Genomic DNA, 20,631 nt, shown 5'->3' with positions numbered 1-20,631 from the left:
TAGTCACACCTCCCATCAACAGAGTAACTATAAAGATTTGAGCTGGTTTCCACTAAAATAATTTTTAAAACTAGTGAATATAGAAGCAACCCAAGTTTTATTTAGCAACCCACCTTTTTGATTTTGCTGAATTTTGTAAAATTCTATTAAAACTATGCCAACACAGTATTTGATACACTGACAAAGTTGTTTATCCCCTAATATCTTCATGAATTTAAAACACAAAGGTCATATCTAAACACAAAACACATGCAGGCCATACCTAAAGTCTATAGAAAAAATAATTCAGATGATGAGAGGGATATTTTCCTGTCCCCATCCCTCCTGGAGAGAACTACCTTTTCCTCTCACCTTTTTCTTTCTTATCTTTGATACTCCAACCTGATGTGAAGCCCTTTTATTGAGAGAATTAATGCAGCATGTGATTGGTTTCCTACAGTAAATGTGAGTCATAGCCTGTGGGAAATATTTTCAGTTTGATGGCCCACTCCGTTTTCTTCAACAAGGACCCTTTTCTATACTTATGAATCTAGTATTTCTCCAGATTTCTTATAGTAACAAGCTCAGAGTGGGGGAAAACCCTCAATTTGTTAAGTGAAGGGCATTAACAATGCGAAGTCAGAACCCTGATGTGAGTTTACAAAATATGACAATTAGGCATTAGACCACCTTTGTTCAATTTCAAAGGAAGCATTTACCTTGCTTCAGGTGGAAATGACTAATGTTAGTAGTAATTCCTGTAAAGTAATGCTAATGAACATCTGGAGGTCTTCTGAAATACTTTGGACACCTAATATCTAAGGACTGTAGTTTCTTCTAATTTGAGATTTTTGTCTTGGAGTGACTCCAAGCCACAATTTTAATTTTCTTTCATTGTTCTTTCATAGCCCCTTCCTTTTAAAAACTGAAAGCAATGAGAAATTCAAATGGGGCTTATTAGAAAAAAAAATTTGCCTAACTTTTCACAAAATAGAACTTAAAATTGTTTCCTGCAAATGCAAAATATTTTGGACACTGATGAAAAGTAGACTATAAGAGTTGTAGCCAACACTCAAGAAAAATAAAACTTGATGGGGGAACCTTTCTTTCAGTCCCTTCCACCTTCATTGCCACTTTGATTATTTCTTCTAAAGAACTCTCCTGGAATCAGTGGCCATAAACCTTTTTGTGTTTTATAAGGAAGTTACAGTAAAAAGAATGGATCAGGGATGTACAGGGTGATGGACCCTCCACTTCTGATCATTCATTCTCTTAAATTCAACACTCTCTCCAGGAGGGACACTTTTCTTTTTAATTGCCAGGCAGCTATAAATAAATCAACCCCTACGCCACTCCATTCTATTATAATTAAATTGATGGAAAAGGCAGCTTTCAAATTTGGGGAGAAAAATGGTAAAATAGTAGGTGAGGCTGGAAACTTCAATGAGACCATCTTTTCCTTGTATTTAAGAATCTAAGGACACTAGGTGAAGCAATGGAAAGAAGGCAGGGTTTGTAGTCAGAAGACCTTGATTTGTATCTTGGCTCTGCTGTTTATAAGGCAAGTGACCTTGGACAAGTCACTTAAACTCCATGAATGTCAGTTTTCTTATCTATGGAATGACTGCATTGGACCTGATAGCCACTAAGGTTTCTTTCTGCTCTAAATCCATGATCTTGGAATATCTGGGCAATCATTTACTCGGTACTTGAGGGTAGTCCAAGTGTGACCCACTTTAAAGAGGACTTCCATTTGATGCAGGCGTCTAGAAAGACTTCAAAGATTAAGGATGATGTAGGTGATTTAGCCTGAAGTGGGGTGGGGTTGAGTAGGGAGACAGCATCTCAAATTAGGTTTCATTCTTTAATCTTAATTTCCATAGGGGGAAGACTAGTTTTCTGTCAGTTGTAATGAGTAACACTTAAAGGTGAATGATGGCAATTGATTGCATTTCTGTTTTTTGCAAATCTTATATGGTATTTATGAGATGGCATGCTTAGATTTCTTAGATGAATAGTGAATAGAAAAATATAGAGATTATATATGTGCATGTGAATGGTATAGTAAATATCAATGAGGTATTTTTATCCTCACTTTAATAAAGACGTGTAAAGCCTGTAATTCACAAGAGAGAGAGACTCAAGTTAGTATCTCTATTATATAATCCCAGTGTTGAGCAGCATAAAAGTAGTGCTAAAAATACTAGGCCACAGACAACAGTTGGGTGTTGTTTACTAGGATACTGCAGTCTCCTCTCCAATGGGATTGCCTAATTTTCACAAGGAATATTTAACATTCATACTCCTGATTCATCAGTGCTGAGAAGTATATGGGAACAACCTTTTAAAAAATTAATTGTTTATGAATTGTGACATCAGAAGACCAGAAAGTTTGCCTAGTTCAGGGCTTCTTAAACTTTTTCTATTTGTGACCTCTTCTCAGCCGAGAAATTTTTTTTTTGCGGGACTCCAGGCATACAGGTATATAAGATAGGTGTACAAATTAAACATTTGCTAATAATAAAATCTTAATTTCATGACTTCCATATTCAGTTATGAGATCCCATATGAGGTCACAAACTACCATTTAAGAAGCTGGGACCTAGTTAAGTTCCTATTTCAAGCAATGACTTAAACTAGCTTATTTTCTTAATAACTCTCTCTTGTGACTTACTGTAAGCAAGAAATTCACACGTCATAAAATTTTCAACTATTATGGTCCTATATGTATGCCAATCCATAATTTAAAAAATAAAATATGCCTATTTTCATTGGTACATATCCTTAGGATAATTCATTACCTGCATAAAATAGACCATACCATCCTTGTACAGATATTTATATCTTATTATCATAAATCCTATCATTATAACCATTGCAAAAAAACATTGCTAATGTTATTGATCACCAACAAATGGACACTTCCTTAATTAGATGCATACATGCATTAATACCTTTCCATAATGGCTTTTTAAATGACTATGATGTTAGCAGTTCTTTTTGACTACTAAGTGTCTCATGGCTGCATTAACCTCTGTTTAATTATAATTCACCATCTGGTAGAATATGATGTAGTTCAATGAAATTTTTGCATTATTTTTTCTACAGCAAATGCCTATCAACCAGTTAATCAGCAAGCATTTGTAACTGTCTAATATATGCTAGTCATTGTTCTAGGTGCTAGAGATACAAAGATGATAAAAGTCTCTACTCTTGAGGACCTTACATTCTACCAGGAGGCACATGCACATATATAAGAGTATACAAAAGATGCAGAAAATGAATTCAGGTTTGTTTAGGGGAAGAGGCATTAGTAGCTAGGGGGTTAGGAAAGACTTATTGTAAAGAATGAAGTTTCTTGAAGTAAGTGAGGGATTCTGTGTTGGAAGTAAGAAGATAGTCTTTTTTAGGCATGGGGACAGTCAGTATAAAGGCATAGATATGGGAAATGGAGTGATATGTGTAAAGGACAGCAAGAAAACCAATTTGGCTGGCCTGTGAAGGAATGTAAAATAAGACAGAAGAGCTAGGTCAGGATCAGATTAGAAAGAGCTTTAAAAGCCACGTGAGAACTTTACAAATTGGATTGTAAAGACAATAGGGAACCATTGGAATTTGAGTAGAGGAGCATGATAAACTATTCTGTGGTGGTAGAAATCAAATAGAAAAGGAAGAATTCCTTCTCCCCCCTCTATAGAATGCCAGAAGAGGAGAGGCAAGAATGAGTGAGTTTTGAACAGGAAGCTCACATTGGTATAATCCAAGATGCTGCCCAATCTTTGAGAGAGAAAAGGAAATCAAGAAAATTTTCCAATTGAGAAAATGTGATTTGAGATGATTTTTGAAAAGAGAGCTGATGAGGAAAAATGAGAAAATATTTGCAAGTTTTAAAGAGTTGGAAGGGACTTTTATCAAAAGATAAAAGCTTCCATATAAAAATTGTTAAGATTGTTTGGAATTATTGAGTTTATTCCATACTTGGTGGCTATCATGGATGCAAGATGCAGTTCAAAACCCTTACTTCTCCCATTGCAATTTTTAAATGTTTTTATAGCCATATTTGGCTCAGTGGTCTCATGGTTTCAATCCAGAACATACTACAGTTAAAAAAATACATTGAAAGATAGATCTTTTTCTTTTCTATTCCCCTAAGCTATCCCCCTTCTTCCTCTATTGAAAGACATTTATTTCCCCATCTGACTTCTTTTTCTCCTTTCTTCCCTTCTTCTTTTCCTTCCTTCCTCCCTCTGTCTTTCTCTTTCCTCTTCCTCCCTTTCTCCTCTTCCATCTTCTCTCTTCTCATTTCCTTTCCTTCCTCTTTCTCTCCTTTGTTGCCCCTCACTCCCTTCTCCTTTCTGTACTTTACTTCCTCTCCTCCCTCTTTCATTTTTGCTTCCTTTTTCCTCCCTTTGCTCTCATGTCCTTTAAATGAGACACCCTCACATGCATAAATCAGCTCACTTGAAGATGTTAAAAAATTTAGGTAGTTTTAAAGGCATTTTTGTTAAATTTTTTTAAATGGTGAACACAAAGATATATATATTTTTAAATTTTTAAACAGTGAGTTTTAAAAGTAAACTGAATTTAGTTGATTTTTCTTGCAAATAAAACACCCAGACTTAGAAAATTCCAATGTATTAAAAGTCACTTTTAAATTACTTTTTTTTTTTTTTTTTTTTTGTAAAGCCTTGGTTCCAGCTCATTTCTGATTTCAGGCAACGAAGATACCTATGGATGGTAGAAAGGATATTTTCTGAGAATGTAAAATGAGATCGATTTTCACATACAGGTTTTATGAAAGTCAGTGATGTGTCACTGCGGTGAGTATATTACACTTAAATTATGCCTAATTCTTCAAGTTCTGTGTATACGCCGGTGGTATCGATCTCACCTGTAGCTTCCTCTGGCTTTACCCATGGCAGGTCCCCACTCTTGTACACTGATTTAAGCTGCAAGGGAGTCGAGGACTTTAGCTCTGATGATAGCATTGGATTAAGAACTTTTGCCAGACCACCTACCAGAACTTTTTCTGGTAGTTCTACTTATGTGATGTTTTGCTTTTTTCTGTACCTTTACATAAAGCACAAATCATCAATTTAGCGAGCATGAGTATCAGAAAACAGTCTACCTTGGCAATAGATATTGCAGTTCTCAGAAAAAAATGGAAAATAACTGACGAGAGAAGAAAAGAGTAATAAAGTATCGTAATCTAACCTTCTACTTGTGAACTATCATTAAGAGTATTAAGTCAGATTTTAAAGATATGACATAAAGGAAATGCAGATAATGGCTTTTAGAACTATGCCATTTTCTGCATTTAGCATGTCTTAGAGGGAATTAGCAATTTGAAATCCTGACTGAGAGAATGGACTAATGGTGAATAATTAGATGTTCTCTGGTCTCATTCTTAACTTGCCTATGGAGGAACAAGATTGTGGGAGGAAAGGAGAGATAATACTAATCATCTCTTAGTTGTTTATCCTTTTTAGTTTATAAAATATTTTCTCGTACATTGTTTTATTTGATCAATAGGTCCAATTGTAGTCACTGGACAGTAAATGTCATTGCAGTGTCTTTTCTCAGAATAGATACTAATAATTCTATGGCACTTTTCACATCTCTAGGTACTAATATAATATCCTTGGACAAAATTCAGAAACTGCCCTCGAATGTTTATACTTAAATGATTTATTTCTGCTGAGATCATGTCTTCCTGTCATCTATAGCAAGCCATTTTAAGAAAAATAGTAACATTCAAATGAAATACTTAGATCACTAATATAGAATTGGTATATTAATAGCCAAACTATATGGCTGAAATGATTGAACATCATTGATCATTACTCATATATATGTCCTCTGCTTTTTCTTTTTTATACTAAAATATGCCCCTTGCTCAAAGATTATGAAATAATCTTTTAACCTTTTTCATTGTTAAATGAGAAAACGTATGTAAAACCTTTGGTGCCAGTAGTTAGACATCACTATCATAATGTTTCTATAGACAGTGGCATTGCATTAATGTGAGTTGAAACAATCTCCAATCACTTGCATTCAGAAGTGTTTCCTTTCTATAACTTTATGTTTTCCGCATTTAGTTAGCCTGTACGCTTAATGATGTTTTGCTACTCTTTTCTTCTTTCTCTCTTTGTCAGTTATTTTTCGCTTTATTCTGAGGACCGAAATATCCATTGCTGAGATGGTTTTTTTTTCTGGAACTCGATTGTTCACTCTCCTGCTGGCTTGTGTCATATTTCAGTCTGATGCGCAGGAAAAAAATTACACCATAAGAGAAGAGTTGCCAGAAAATGTTCTGATAGGTGACCTAGTGAAAGATCTCGGTCTGACGTTTTCGCCAGAGAAGAAGCTTTCGACTCCCTTGCAGTTTAAGTTAGTGTACAAGAGTAGGGATCTGCCATTGGTGAGGGTAGAAGAGACAACTGGTGAGATCTATACCACCAGTGTACGCATAGACCGTGAAAAATTATGCTCTGGTGTATTTGGTGAAACTCACTGTTTTTATGAAGTAGAAGTAGCTATTTTGCCAGATGAAATCTTTAAACTGGTCAAGGTCCGTTTCCTGATCGAAGATGTCAATGATAATGCACCACTGTTTCCTGCGACGGTCATCAACATTTCGATTCCTGAGAACACTGCTATCAATTCCCGATATCCAATACCTTCAGCCTTTGATCCTGATGTTGGCATTAATGGAATTCAACAATACCATTTGATTAAGGTGAGTTTTAAAGTATTTGTTCTGTAAAATCTCTTGCTTTTGTTAAGATATGGAATGCTCATGTCAGACTTGGAGTACATCAAAAAAATAGATATCATCTCCAAATTTTGTAGGGCTCAACCTGATTTATTAAACCAGAATGGGCTTGGTTGAGAGAACTCATCAAAAAATTTAGCAACTACATAGGGTTTTATGATATTTAATTTAGATATATGTGTGTGTGTATTCCCCATGTAAATTGGCAGTTGTGTTCATGTTAGTTAATTAATGAATGATAAGCATGGTGCCTAGTATTACCATCCAAAAGGCAAAGGTCAATGCGATATTTTAATTTTATGTCTTTTGTTTGGTTGTCGTTTCTCTGCCTAGGAATATACAACATATAGGTCTCTTGATGGAAATGAACTAAACACATAAAACCCACTCTTTCAAGAATATATTTAAAGGCCTTTATGAAAAGTTTGCCTGTAATTACAGGCAATTGTGATTGTCATTTGAAAACCCTATATCTGACTTTGAAGAGAGATCATTATGACCATTATATTTTAGAAAGTATTACTTAAAGATAAGTTATACAGCATTCAAATCAATCAAATCAAATTTTGAGTATAGGACCATAAATTCAGGGCTTTAGGGGTCATCTAGAGCAGCCCCTTCATTTTACATTTAAGAGAACTGCGTCTCAGAGTGAAAATACCTTGCCCAAGACTATGTACATGGAAAGAGTTGTCATTTCAACCTGGATCTTCTCATTCCAAATCTAGTGCTCTTTCTGTAGCCTTGGGAAAATGTTATCCATAGGAAAATAATTGGGTTCCTTATATTGGTGGGCTGCTACTGAAATGTTCATGAAAGATATACTTACTATCTTTCCTCCTAACCCCTGCCTTTCCCTGTGCACTAACATGCTCCCAGTCACCCAGGTCCACCACCTTGGTGTCATAGTGGATACTTCCCTTTCACTTAGCCCACAATTAATCCACATATTCAATTTGTTGCCAAATCTTCTCATTTTTATCATGATAATATGTCCTCTTCTCTCTACTCAGTCACAATCCTAATGAAGCCCTTCAGCAACTCTACAGGACTATTGCGTTGCCTTCTAGCTGATCTCCTTATTTCAAGTCTCTCTCCTTTCCAATACTTTCTCTGCTCAGCAGTGGGGGGATTTTTCTGAAGGGATCTCGTCAAGTTACCCTATCTGCTCAGGGCTTACTTTCAGTTTCTAGAACAATGAATTCAACCTATCTCCCTTCTCTTTGCCTTTGTACTGGCTAGTTGCCATTCCTAAAAAGGTCTGTCCCTACCCCACTCTCTTTCCTCTTCCTTTTTTTTTCTTTTTGGATTTCCTTCAAGGCTCAGCCCAAATACTGTATTCTATGAGTGTAACCTTTTCTCTTTCCTCTGTATTCTATATGAGGGTAACCTTTTCTCTTTCCTCAACTAGTACTATCTCCTTCTTTCAGATCAATTTTAAATCAATTTTTTAGGGTTTTTTTTCATCTTTACGTCAATTTTAAGCATTAAAAGTGGGAGTATTCTTTCTAAAATGTAATTTCATTGGGAGAATTTGAAATTTTGGTCAGTCAAACTAAACTTGAGAGCAGGTCAAATATAAATATGAGATCGACACTTCAGCCCTCTTCTTCCTGAAAAAAAAAATGTATTCTTGGCAGTATCCAGAGCTCAGTGGCCTAGTGAATGAGGAATTTTGTCAGATTTTCTCCAGGGCAACTCTTCTACAAAATCTCCAGGTTGGCTTGAAGATTAACTGATTCTGATCCATGCCAACAATTTAATGGAAATAAAATGCTGGCCTAATTTTAGCTTTGTTAAAAAAAGTGTTGTCATTTGGCTGACTTTGAAAGAATGTCAGCAGATGACAAAGGGAAAGGTTGCCCTTCCACCTTTAAGAGAGTTTTATAAGTAGAGTTACTCTGAAGTTTTTTGTTTGTTTTTGTTTTTTTTTGGATGTGTGATGTACCTAGTTCAAAGGTGCACCTGTATAGCCATGTGGACATACACAATGAGCCCTCAATGCTCGTTAAAAATAATGAGAATGTGACACAAAGCCTGGTCTTGGACATACAGAGGGACATGGCATGGCAGGTATTAATTGAGTGTACTTTTGACTTGCAAAAGGGTACTGCCATGAAAGTGATGCATTAGGGAAAGTGAGAAAGAAGAAATGGCTTAGGATTCATCTGTGATCTTTCTAAACTTTTACAAGTTGAAAGTAAGTAGACCTTGTGTAATCGTTTCTTTTAAGTGATCACAAGTCACTCCTGAAAAAAAAGGACTAACATGAAATTAATGATCTTGCTCTATTTTTTGAAAATAGACAGGGATACCAAAATAGTACAATGAATTCATGCTAATCAAGGATTACAAGAAAACATGGAAGCTTTAAAAATGTTTAATAGGAGAAAAAGGTAGAGAAAGAGATAGCATGGTAAAGAAATTCTAGGGGAAACTATATGTTAAAAAATACTGCACAAAAGTCTTGATTATGATATAAAAGTGGCCCAGTGTCTTGTGTACTCTGTGCCAGCAGAGCCCAAATTTGGGTAGGTCTCTCTCATCGAGTTGGAAAAGCTTTCATTCTAGATTGGTGAAAGCTTGTGCATGTGTAATCTGAGGACCACTATAACTTAGTTAGGAGATATCCCTTATCTGAGTAGTTAAAGGGGGATTAATTTTTCAGCTATAAAAGCTCTTGAAGAGGGTCTGCCATTTTACAGAGAGACTGGCATTTGAGTTGGTAGAAGGAGTGCCTATGCCAGTAGAATTACAGATTTTTGAGTCTGCAAATAAGTAAGAAATTCATTACAACTTTATTTATTAGGGAAAAACTCCATGTTGGTATAATAAGAAATCCAGTTTCCAATGACCCTATTTGCTATTGCTCTGTACAGACGAATACTCACCTATAACATCTTGTATCCTTCCATTACTATGGACTCTATTTTCATCTGGTTGATCAGTCCCAGCATTTAGTAGATGTTTAATATTTGTTCTCCTGGTTCTGTTCATTTCACGCTACAACACTTCAGAGAAGTCTTCCCATATTGCTCTGAAATAGTCTACTTTCATCATTTCCTAGGCCTTAACTTGTTGTTCCAAGTCATTTCAAGAGAAGGCAAGCACTAGTAACTGGGGGAAGATGGGAAGCAATAAAGGTGTCACCTAGGTAGGAATTAACTTCTGAATGAATATACTTTGAAGGAAAATAGGGTCATGGGAAACTGAATGCATGTGATTCTTACCATAAGAAATCTACTCAGGGAAAGAGAAACTTTTCTGCTATCCACATTGGGCATTGTCTTAATGCATCACACTGAACAATTGTCTCTTCTCTCTCACAGCTGCCAAACTGATATTTCTAAAGCCTAGGTCCAAATATGTCCCTTTGTCACTTACTAGAATCAGATACAAACTCTTGTTTGGCATTTTAACTCCCTTCACAATGTGAGCTCTGGTTTAATTTCCAGCCCTATTATAGTGGAATATTTACTACCCTTCACACATTCTCTAGTCCAGCTAAACTGGCCTTGTTGTTCTTCCTTCAACACTCCATCTCTTGTCTCCTTGCCTCTCTAAAGGCCGTCTTTCACATTTGGAAAACACTCCATTTTCTGTCTGTCTCAGAATTCCTAGTTTTCCTTCATGGCTCAGTCCAAAAACAGCCTCTTGTCTGACACCTTTCCTGGTCTCCTCAGCTGCTAGTGTACCTGCCCCTTCCAAGGAAATGACCTTGATCTCTTTTAGGCATACTTAGGTACACAGAGTATCTCTCCTGAAAGAAGGTGGTATTCTCCAGGACGGGGTTAGTTTTGTTAGTCTTAGCCTAGCACAGACACTGGCCCATAGTAGGTATCTGATAAATGCTGGTTAATTAATGGATAGTTGAATCATGGGATTTTATTCCATTCTGTGATCAAAAGTATATCTGAATTAACTGAATTAAACATTAAAGACATTTCTGAGAGCATCAATAAAGAAAAGATCAGGTAGCTAATTTCTTTATAGATTATGAGGTGTATTGTTGATCAGCTGTTATAATAACTTTGCAGGGAGGGAATGTAAAACAAAGCAAATTGAATAGCCTTGCACCTTCATGTGCCCTACTTAAAGGTGAATTTCACCTTTTCAGCAAATCAGGTCAACCCCTCTAGGGAATGATTCCCATCCATCAAGCAAATTTACTTGTTGGCCTCCACTTACTCCTCTGATTCAGTCAGCTGCATGCACCCCCACAAGAATTTATTCTAAGCTTGATGTATTTGTGTTAAAGAAAGTGGTGCTATTACAGAAATTCTCTAGAATGAGTATAATAGTTTTATTCTTTAACTTGGAGAAACTGTGTGAGGGATTCATAACATTATTCTATTTCATTGTGGCATTTAAAGAACAAGACAAATTATTCAAGTCATTGAGCACTCTAGACTCTGAGAGAGCTGCTGGCCTAGAGCAGGAAGTGACAGTGTCTCTTTCACTTTTATAAATTTGATTGCTTTTTATGTATGAAGCTACCTTTCATATTATATGTCTTACTGACAGAGGAGCTAATACTTTCACAAATAGAAATGTCCCTCAAGTACCCAACTTAACCCAGGACATATACACCAGAGGGACCTTCTCTCCAAGGCAGGATCTTGAGGGAAATTCATTTCTATGATACCGTTATATAAGTCTTCATTTCCTGCTTTAGATTTCCATCACTCTTCCCACATATCAGCAGATAAATTCACACACTGACCCAGTGACATACTTATGGGTTCCCTTGAGACAGACATGACATTGCTCCCATGGCTGGCAGTGCCTGCTGCAGAGTGACATGCTACACACACTTTTCTCAGGAGAGTTTTTTCATGATTCACTCCTCCCTTTCCCCATGTAATGCCTTAGGAACTAGAGATCTTGGTCTGATCCCTAATTTCTCTTTTTAATAGAATAAGATATGGTAGGTGGTTGTCCGCACACAGAATGAAAACTATGCAACTTTTTATGAAACAAAGGTTGGAGTTGTAATTATGAGGATCAGCTTTTGGGTGATGAAGTTGAATTTGAATTTATAATCAAACCTGGGTTATAAAAGCCAAGTTGTGAAATAATCATCTAAGAGAGTTACGAATTTTGATTCAAATTGCCTTGGTTGTGGAATTCAATACCAGTAATCAAAAGATGGAGACAAAGGCAATATGATGCTTTCTGAGCCAGAGGAAGGAATTTTTCTTTATCTTTTACTGAAGGAACTCTAAGCCCACTTTTCAACTTCTATAAAACTACAGCACGTTCATATAGTCAATGACAATTTGGACAGATGGAGTTGCATAGAAGAGCACTTCAAAGAAATGTATGATTGGAAAAAGAGCCAGAACAAGGAGGAGCAATAGCTGCCCAGTTCATTTGTTTCATTGTTCCCTCATCTTTAGAATGTGAGCATTGAACTAGATGGCTTCTGGGTCCTTTCAGGCTCTTGGAGCTATAGTGTTTTTTTTTAATTTTAATAGTTTTTATTTACCAGATATGTGCATGGGTAATTTTACAACATTGACACTTGCCAAACCTTTTGTTCTAATTTTTCCCCTCCCCCCCAGATGGCAGGTTGACCAATACATGTTCAATATGTTAAAGTATAAATTAAATACAATATATTTATACATGCCCAAACAGTTGTTTTGCTGTCCAAAAAGAATCGGACTTTGAAATAGTGTACAATTAGCCTGTGAAGGAAATCCAAAATTCAGGCGGACAAAAATAGAGGGATTGGGAATTCTGTGTAGTGGTTCACAGTCATCTCCCAGAGTTCTTTCGCTGGGTGTAGCTGGTTCAGTTCATTACTGCTCTATTGGAACTGATTTGGTTCATCTCAGTGTTGGAGAGGGCCACATCCATCAGAATTGATCATCATATAGTATTGTTGTTGAAGTGTATAATGCTCTCCTGGTTCTGCTCATTTCACTCAGCATCAGTTCCTGTGAGTCTCTCCAGGCCTCTCTGAAATCATCCTGCTGGTCCTTTCTTACAGAACAATAATATTCCATAACCTTCATGTACCACAATTTATTCAGCCATTCTCCAATTGATGGGCATCTACTCAGTTTCCAGTTTCTAGCCACTACAAAGAGGGCTGCCACAAACATTCTTGCACATATAGGTCCCTTTCCCTTCTTTAGATCTCTTTGGAATACAAGCCCAGTAATAACACTGCTGGGTCAAAGGATATGTACAGTTTGATAACTTTTTCAGCATAGTTCCAAATTGGAGCTATAGTGTTTTAAAAGAATATCAACACATTTTTTGCCCATCTTCCCTAGGGAAATTTACAAGAGGATATGGACAAAAGTCATATAGAATAATGCATGTATGGATTGTGAATTGTGTTGTCAGAGGAGGTTAGAGATTTATCAAAGTATCTAAGGATCTTAGTTTAAAATTAGAATTTCACTAAAATTAATACAAGATTATGCTTGAATTAAGTGAAGAGGCAAGAAGCAGATAAATCACTCAGTGGCTTTCATAGTTGTCCAGGTGAAAGGCAATAAAGGCCTGAAAAAGGCTTGGTTTAAAGAAAATGAAGAGAAGGGGATAGATGCAATAATAAACAATTAGTACCATTATCTTTGGGGAAAATATTAATTTCTTTCTAAAAGACTCATGCCAGTTTTAATGTACTCATCTCTTCATTTCCTCCCTTTACATTTACATTTACATTTCCCTCCATGGACTCTGTTTGAAACTTGGTTTTGGTTTGCTTTGTTGTTTCTTTTTGTTATTTGGTGGTTTGGGTTTTTTTTGGGGGGGAGTTTGGTGTTTTGGATTTTTTTTTGGTTGTAGTTGTTTTTAATCTGAAGGGAAGTAGAGCTTTGAGTGGCATTTGTGCTCTCCAGGAGCTGGAATTACTCATAAGATCCCCTCACATTTCATATAGATTAGCTTTTTCCTTAGCTGTGCTGGAATCACAATAGAGTACAGTAAAATGATGGATTGGGTGTTCCTTTAGTCCTAAAAGCCTGGAATATCAAAGTCCACCTTCTGTAGGGAAAAAATGTAAACAGAAAATTCATTCCTCTCTAGAAAGGACCTTTATTACTGATGTCATATCTTATTAAAATTAGACCTTGCTACTAATAGAATTAAGTAGTTTTTTGACTTCTTTAACTGTTCTGTTATTAAAGAATCCCAGTTAATATTTGTAAGCCACTAATGCCCTCAGGTATAATCACCTGCCATTAACAATCCCTCAAGAAGCACGTGATAGAAAGTGTAGATAACTGTTCTCAACAGTATCACTTCAAAGTCTGGTGAAGTAGAATATTGTGGAGTTACTAAATACTTGAATATATTCACATCACATCAGTTAGCTCATTGATACAAATTAACAAAGGTATCATTGAGTTTTAAGATAATTTTGTTAAGTTGAGATTTATTGATCTTTACTATCTCAGTATTCTCATAAAAACAATTTGATGCTTAATTTTTATGCCTGCTAACAGCTATTATAGTTTACAAATAAGACATGAAATCATGATGTCTAAATATAGTCTAAGAAACAAAAGATGTTAAAGCCTAATCTCAAATTATTTTGCTTAGACTCAACCATATGTATATATGTGCATGTGTGTGTATATATGTGTGTGTGTGCATTTTTTCTATCATCAGATTTTTATTCTTTCAGCCTATGCCTACAAAGTGCAAAATGAAGTACATAGATAGCAATTATCTCCTGATATTGATCAATGTAGACAGCCAAACCCAATAACCCAGGCCTCAAAGTGAACATTAAGTGAATTTGTTTGGCATGAATTATCCTATTCAGCTGTCTACACTGATCATGTTACCTGGATAACTGCCTTCTGTGCTTATGTAATGGCCACTTTACATGCTCAAGCATAATATTTCTATCAGACAATTTTGATAAAAGAAAATCAGACCAATTATGTTGAGGGCAGTCTCTGATTTTATTTGGCTGATTACATATTTTTTTATTAAGATAAATGAGTATAAACTATTGATCTTAGAAATAGTTTTTGTCAAAAACTATACAATGTCCATCAAAAAATAGCTCACATTTTAAAATTAGATACAAAAGAAATTAATACTCATTTGCCTTCGTATTTATTAGTGTATAGTCTTCATAAAATCAATCTCCAAATTGTGAATAATTAAATAATGAAAGAACATAATAGATCAAATAAATTGCTTTGGCCACATATCAAGTTTTAATAGATCTTTACTGAAGTACCTTTTTGTTTCTCTAAGCAGGTAGAATTTGGAGGAGAAAGAGCACTATTGAAGTCAATCTAATTTAAGAAGTTTGTACTAAATTTTTATTATAGTGCTTGAAATTATTTTTTCCTTGGTATTTTGCCTTTCAAGGAACAATCATTTCCTTACCAAAGCCTCTAATTATTGCAAACATGACATATGTATGTAATCTTTACAAATTTTAGTGTGTAAGGTTACCCAGTCCTGCTAAATGTCTATTACTTGACTGGTAAAAAGTCACGTCCAAAAGAAGTGGGCAGTCATTAGCAAGTTGACTGATAAGGGAAAAACCTTGGAGAATTTTTCATTTTATGTGTATGGAGCTTCAAAAGGGAAAAGCTAAGTCTATTTGTAAGCACTCCTTACCAACCCATTAGCTTTCCCTAAAATGTATTGGAAGCCATTGTGGAGTAGATGTATGTGAGAAAGAGGATGATGTCTGGGAATGAAAAAAATCTGGCTTCAAATTCTGCTTCTGAAACATATTAGTTTACTAGGCAAATTTCTTAATGCTAGAAATACCTCACCTTCTCACTCCTCTCCATTGTTCTATATATGCATGGAGAAAGAAAAGGCCTGATTTATTTGTAAAAGCTATCCATTGAAATGCTATTGTAACTTCACAAAAATGAGGTACAGCTGTATTATGGGAATAAAATCTCTAGCCATAGGCCACAAAAATATTGATGTGAGTTTTCATTAATTATTATACTGAAAGAAATGATTACAAAAAGATTTAGGAAAGATAATAGCATTTATCATGATGAGAATATCCAGATAAAATTAATTTTTCACTTCACTTCAATATAATTCAGATAATTTGACCACAAGTAATACTGGTTCGAAATAGAACATTCTTTGTTCATAATAAGCAGGCCCTCTTAATTTACAAGGGAGAATTGTAATATTCTTCTCTAAAATGTAATGTTCTCTAGGAACAGGTTTCTTTGGGGGCTTCTGGAGGCAGCCTTCCTTTCAGTTTAGCAATCACTCCCAAATGCAGCCAGGGGTTAAAGTCCAAATTCTTTATTGTCTCCTTCAAAATCTTGTCTCCTTCACTTAGTGCTCAGCTAGTTTTTCTGGAGGTCTGTCTCTCTCCAAGAGCTTCTGCTCCCGCCTGCCTTGTCTGGCTTCTGAATCTCCCTGACTGAATCCTGGCTGAGGCTCCTAGCTTATATATTCTCTCTTAAAGGTGTGAATCTTGTAGAACCCTAGTAAGAACTAAAGAACTGTTAAATACCATACTAAATAATCATTGTCTCTTATCAATTCCACTGACTTAGCACCTTGTTTGAATCCTTTGTTTCAAGTTTAGAGTTCTGGCCTATAACAGAGAATGAAAGTAAGAGGAAAATGCATGGGATTCAGTGTGATTAAGTTGTTTAATACCATGTTGGAAGTAACTACATCACGAAGTCAGTTTTAACTGCCTTACTTCAGTAAAGAAGTTCTTTTGAGGTGGGGGGGAAATTTCATGGAAACATTGATTTTAGACTTGGAAGGGACCTTTCAGATAACCCAACCTCCTTCTAGAGAAGAGAAAATAAAAGGCCTGAAAACCTCAAAAAATTAAATTTGCTTTTAGAATAGAATAGGCAAGGGAGGTTCTATACATGAGAATACATGTCTATCAGCTGTTCCCCAACTTGACACTAAGGTCAGACCAAGAAAAAAAAATTATCTCCTATTTAGTCCAGATAGTTTGATAAGTTGGAAGAAGTTTCGTAATCATAACCATTCTTAGCTACTGTGCTTGAGGATGTGGAGGATGCAGCAGGGAGTTAAAATAGTTACTAGTTTATCTATCTTCATCATTTTCATTCTAGTGAACTATGTGATCTTTGAAAATGGCTCTGGAGCTGGAATAAGAACTTTTATTTGAAAATAAGAAAAGCATTTATTAAATGTTTACTGGGTCTCAAATATTGTTAAGAACTAAGACTTTAAATAAAAATCAAAGGTAGACCTTGCCTACAAGGATACAGAAAGATACATAGATGGATAGATGGATGGATAGACAGGTCGATATAGATATATAGGAAAGCCAAATATAAGTGTATATAGATATATATTTTTAAATAAGAACTTTTGGATGATTGTAGTGATTTCATTCTTCTCCCTAATACTTTGCTTTATTTTTGTAATCTTTTTGGCCAGTTTATTTCCCACATTATGAAGTAAATTATATTTCTTTACCTGAAAATCAGGTATATTTTTAAAAGTAATAAAATTAGAATCCTAAAAAGGCTTATTTTTTTTACCATCCTTATATCATTCTTTCATAAAATATGTACAGTGGTTTCCTAACCATATAGAATATCAATCAAGTTATGCAGTAGAAAAATTATGACAGCATTACTCTTCTTTCTCAATCAATCCACCAGCTCCCCATTTGTTTTTGGATTCAGTTCAACTTTTAAAAAAATCTTTCATTGACCTGTTTTAGCTTATCTCTTGAATGATACATCTCTTTCTTTGCATTTATCTTTGCCTACTCATGACCTTGTGTATTACCATTAATTTATGAAAGTTTTATGCATTAGAGCTTCTGCTATTTGAAATTGCCTTACTAAACTCCTATCTTTTAGCATCCCTCTTAAAATTGTCTCTCTTTAAATTTCTCTACCCTTTTATTGTTCCTCGAAACACAAATGTCTGTTGGGACTTCTTAGGAATAATACCATTAAACCAAATTAAAAACTATATGAAATAAAAATTGGCATACAATTTAAAAATATGTTCCCAAACTAAGTCTGAAAGTTGGTAGAGCCAGTCTTTAAAGGAAGCCAAGCAGCTCATTTAGGAAGGCAGATTACTTAGAAGTACCCACTTAAAATAGTTTTGTCTGGACAAAAGATGCTTGAATAAGCAAGTTATCTCCCCAAGGACTTTGTCTAGTGCAGAGGAAGAAGCAAGGATCTGGTTTTCCAAAAAAAGAAGAAAAAGGCCAGATTTGTATAATGCAATTGATGAAGTAGCTTGTTAGTCTCAGAATAAGCAAAAATAAAGTTCTTCTCTAAACTAGCAAATTGTCCCAAAACTTAAAAACAACAACAAAAAACTTAATGGATTACTGAAGAAATGATAATATATACATGTGTTCATAAATATGAATTACCTAGAAAGAAGGGATGGCTTGTTATCTCTCAGTGAAAAAAGCTCCTTCATTAGGAGTTTTCTATACTGACAATTACATATTCCCCAAATATTTGTGTGTAAATATACATATACACAATCACCAAAGTGATCCCTACTTTGCCACACTGGTAATTGATAATTTTTATCTTCCGTGGCCATTAATTAAACAGTCTTAAAGTTTTTATTGCCTCATGATGAACTTCATTCATCTATAACTGCAGCAACTAGAGTTGTAATTGTCCAACCAGAGTCAGTTATTTGTACTTCTTTTTTCTTTTTTTACTGATAACAACTCCAGTGTGTCTTGTGCTATAGTGAGTTATGGTGCGTTTTTCATAGATAACTATGGGGAAGCACAGAATTAAGCAGTTATCAATTATTGTTTCATGAATAACTGTCTTAGCTTTTCCTATTGCAGTTATCAATAGTTCCTTAAATGGGCAACTTCTTATTATGGTATTTCCCTGTTTGAAACTTATTGTTAACTCATCACTAACTGGACAAAATGCTTAGCCCAGATACTTTTCCACAGGGAAGTAGAAGGAGGAAGGGGGAAGAGGGAAGAGGGAGAGGGTTGAGCCTACAGAGTTCAGCTTTGATTTGTAAGTATGCAAAGGAATAATTAATAGGATTATCTTGGTATATTTATTTTTAAATATGTCTGCCTGGTTTTTCCCCTCCAGCTCTTTCCTGAGTTGACTTTGAAAACCCATCCTGTTTTACATTTGCTTTGGGTAAATCTGTATACTGGGAGCTCAGCAGACCAGTTCAGATAACATAGAAGTCATGAGTAGCTTTGAGAGTTAAACTCCGACCAATATTTCCGAGTTTATTGTCAAAACTCATGGTACTTTCATTATTTTCTATCTCTCCTGGACAGCCTCTGCCTTTTAATCCTAGTGCCTAGCATAACACTTAGCACATAATAAACAGCTAACCCTTACTTGGACTATTTAAATACCTTCTTCAACTACTTGTTCTCACTCTCCACACATGTCCAATCACCTGTCAAATGCTATATTTTCTAGCTCCAAGATCTCCTTCCTTTTTACTCAGATGAACTCAATATTAGGTCAAGCCCTCATTGCCTCTTACTTGGACTATTTCAATAGCCTCCCTCTTGATCTCCTCATCTAATTACTTTCTGGAGCAATCTCTCAATTTCATGGATAACTTGAGGCTTTTACATAGTATTTTTAGACCTGTGCCTTTTTTTTTCTCATTGGTACTAAATAGAATCATTTTTATAATATTCCAAATATATGAAAATCCAATTTAATGACATGATCTAGTTCATTTATTCTTTTCCTTCTTTTCCTCCTTTCCCTCTTCCATTTTCATCTCCTGATTCTCTCCTGCAATTAGCAATGGCTTCTGTTCTGATTGACTAAGACCCTGCCCCAGAGCTTTATTTGGAAGTGCTAGTTGAACTCTAAAGGTATCTGGAAAAATCAGGATTTCTCTTATTCTATAGCCAAGTGGCCTATTCATTAAACTATTTAGATTTACTTTAATTCTGAAGTTTTATTTTAAAAATTGTCAATTGATTCCACCACCTCCAATTTCAAACCATTGTATAAACTGTGGGGCTGGTACCTCACTAACCACAAATAGAAATTAATTTGTTGCTGCTGTGGCTCAGCATACAAATAAGCTAAATCCAAAGTTTGCCTGCTAGCATCATTGGCCCTTGTACATTTTCTTGAATTTAGTGCAGTGTATTGATGACTGGTGGTATTTTTAGTGTAATTAATATGAGACATCTGAGTTATACAATGATATGTGTGGTTACAGATGTTTAAGTACCCTGAAGTCAAAATGGATATTCTTGGAAACTAGAGCCAAGTTCTTTGTTACTAAGTTGATTCTAATACATGAATATGATTTTATACCCGACTATATTCCTAAGTATCTTAAATGATACAATCACTGTATTCTGGCCACTAAATTAAAAAAAAAAAAAAGCAGAAAAGGTGTTTTCAGTATGATTATGTATCTAGATAGTATAGTGTTTAGCTGTATCCTTGAAGGCTTCAGTTCTCTTGGTGTGGGTATATTCAGGATAGTGTTTTGCTGCTCCTTGAGGTTATTAAAGCAGAATTGTGATAGTGAGAGGTTCTGAAAGGCAAAAGGTATGCATACTTGTACTGAAAAGTTAAACAAATGGCTATGATGCATATTTCGATAAGCATTTATTAAGTACCTACTTCATGACAGGTACTATGCTAGGTGCTGGTGAAGAGGGGCCCCCAAAACTCTAAAAATCCTTAAAGGAGAAAATCTCCTTCAGCTCTACCTCAGTGAGGGACCCCTGCCCGGAGGGATGAACAGTTTCATCCTTGTTATCTTAAGTGGGGTCAGCTCAGTCTGGAAACTCAATTAGTTGAGGGTGGGGTACCTAATGATAATGAGTTCATTTGGACAGTTGAGTTGGAGATGTCAATGGGATCATCCAGTTCAAAATTCTCAGGAGTTGGTGATGTGTGACTGGAGTTCAAGACAGA

At 35.4% G+C, this 20,631-nt stretch overlaps 1 protein-coding gene across 8 annotated transcripts in view; it reads left to right on the top strand.

Moving 5' to 3' along the window:
- The window catches only part of LOC141548465 (protocadherin-11 X-linked-like), a 571,918-nt gene that overhangs the window by 39,935 nt on the left and 511,352 nt on the right, over positions 1 to 20,631 (top strand). For 5 of the 8 annotated variants that reach the window (XR_012483963.1, XM_074277358.1, XM_074277352.1 and 2 more), the window contains one exon: positions 6,135 to 6,718. Coding sequence is in view for 5 of the 8 variants with exons in the window: in XM_074277358.1 (XP_074133459.1) it covers positions 6,179 to 6,718 (540 nt within the window). In the remaining 3 variants the exon portion in view is untranslated. The remainder of the gene's footprint in view (positions 1 to 6,134; positions 6,719 to 20,631) is intronic. The other 3 variants (XM_074277360.1, XM_074277361.1, XM_074277359.1) reach the window with 1 other exon arrangement.

The sequence above is a fragment of the Sminthopsis crassicaudata genome, chromosome X, assembly GCF_048593235.1.
Source record: "Sminthopsis crassicaudata isolate SCR6 chromosome X, ASM4859323v1, whole genome shotgun sequence".
In the NCBI taxonomy this organism is placed as follows: Eukaryota; Metazoa; Chordata; class Mammalia; order Dasyuromorphia; family Dasyuridae; genus Sminthopsis; species Sminthopsis crassicaudata.
Note: the sequence above shows the minus strand (reverse complement) of the source record. Positions and strands in the feature narration are given on the sequence as shown.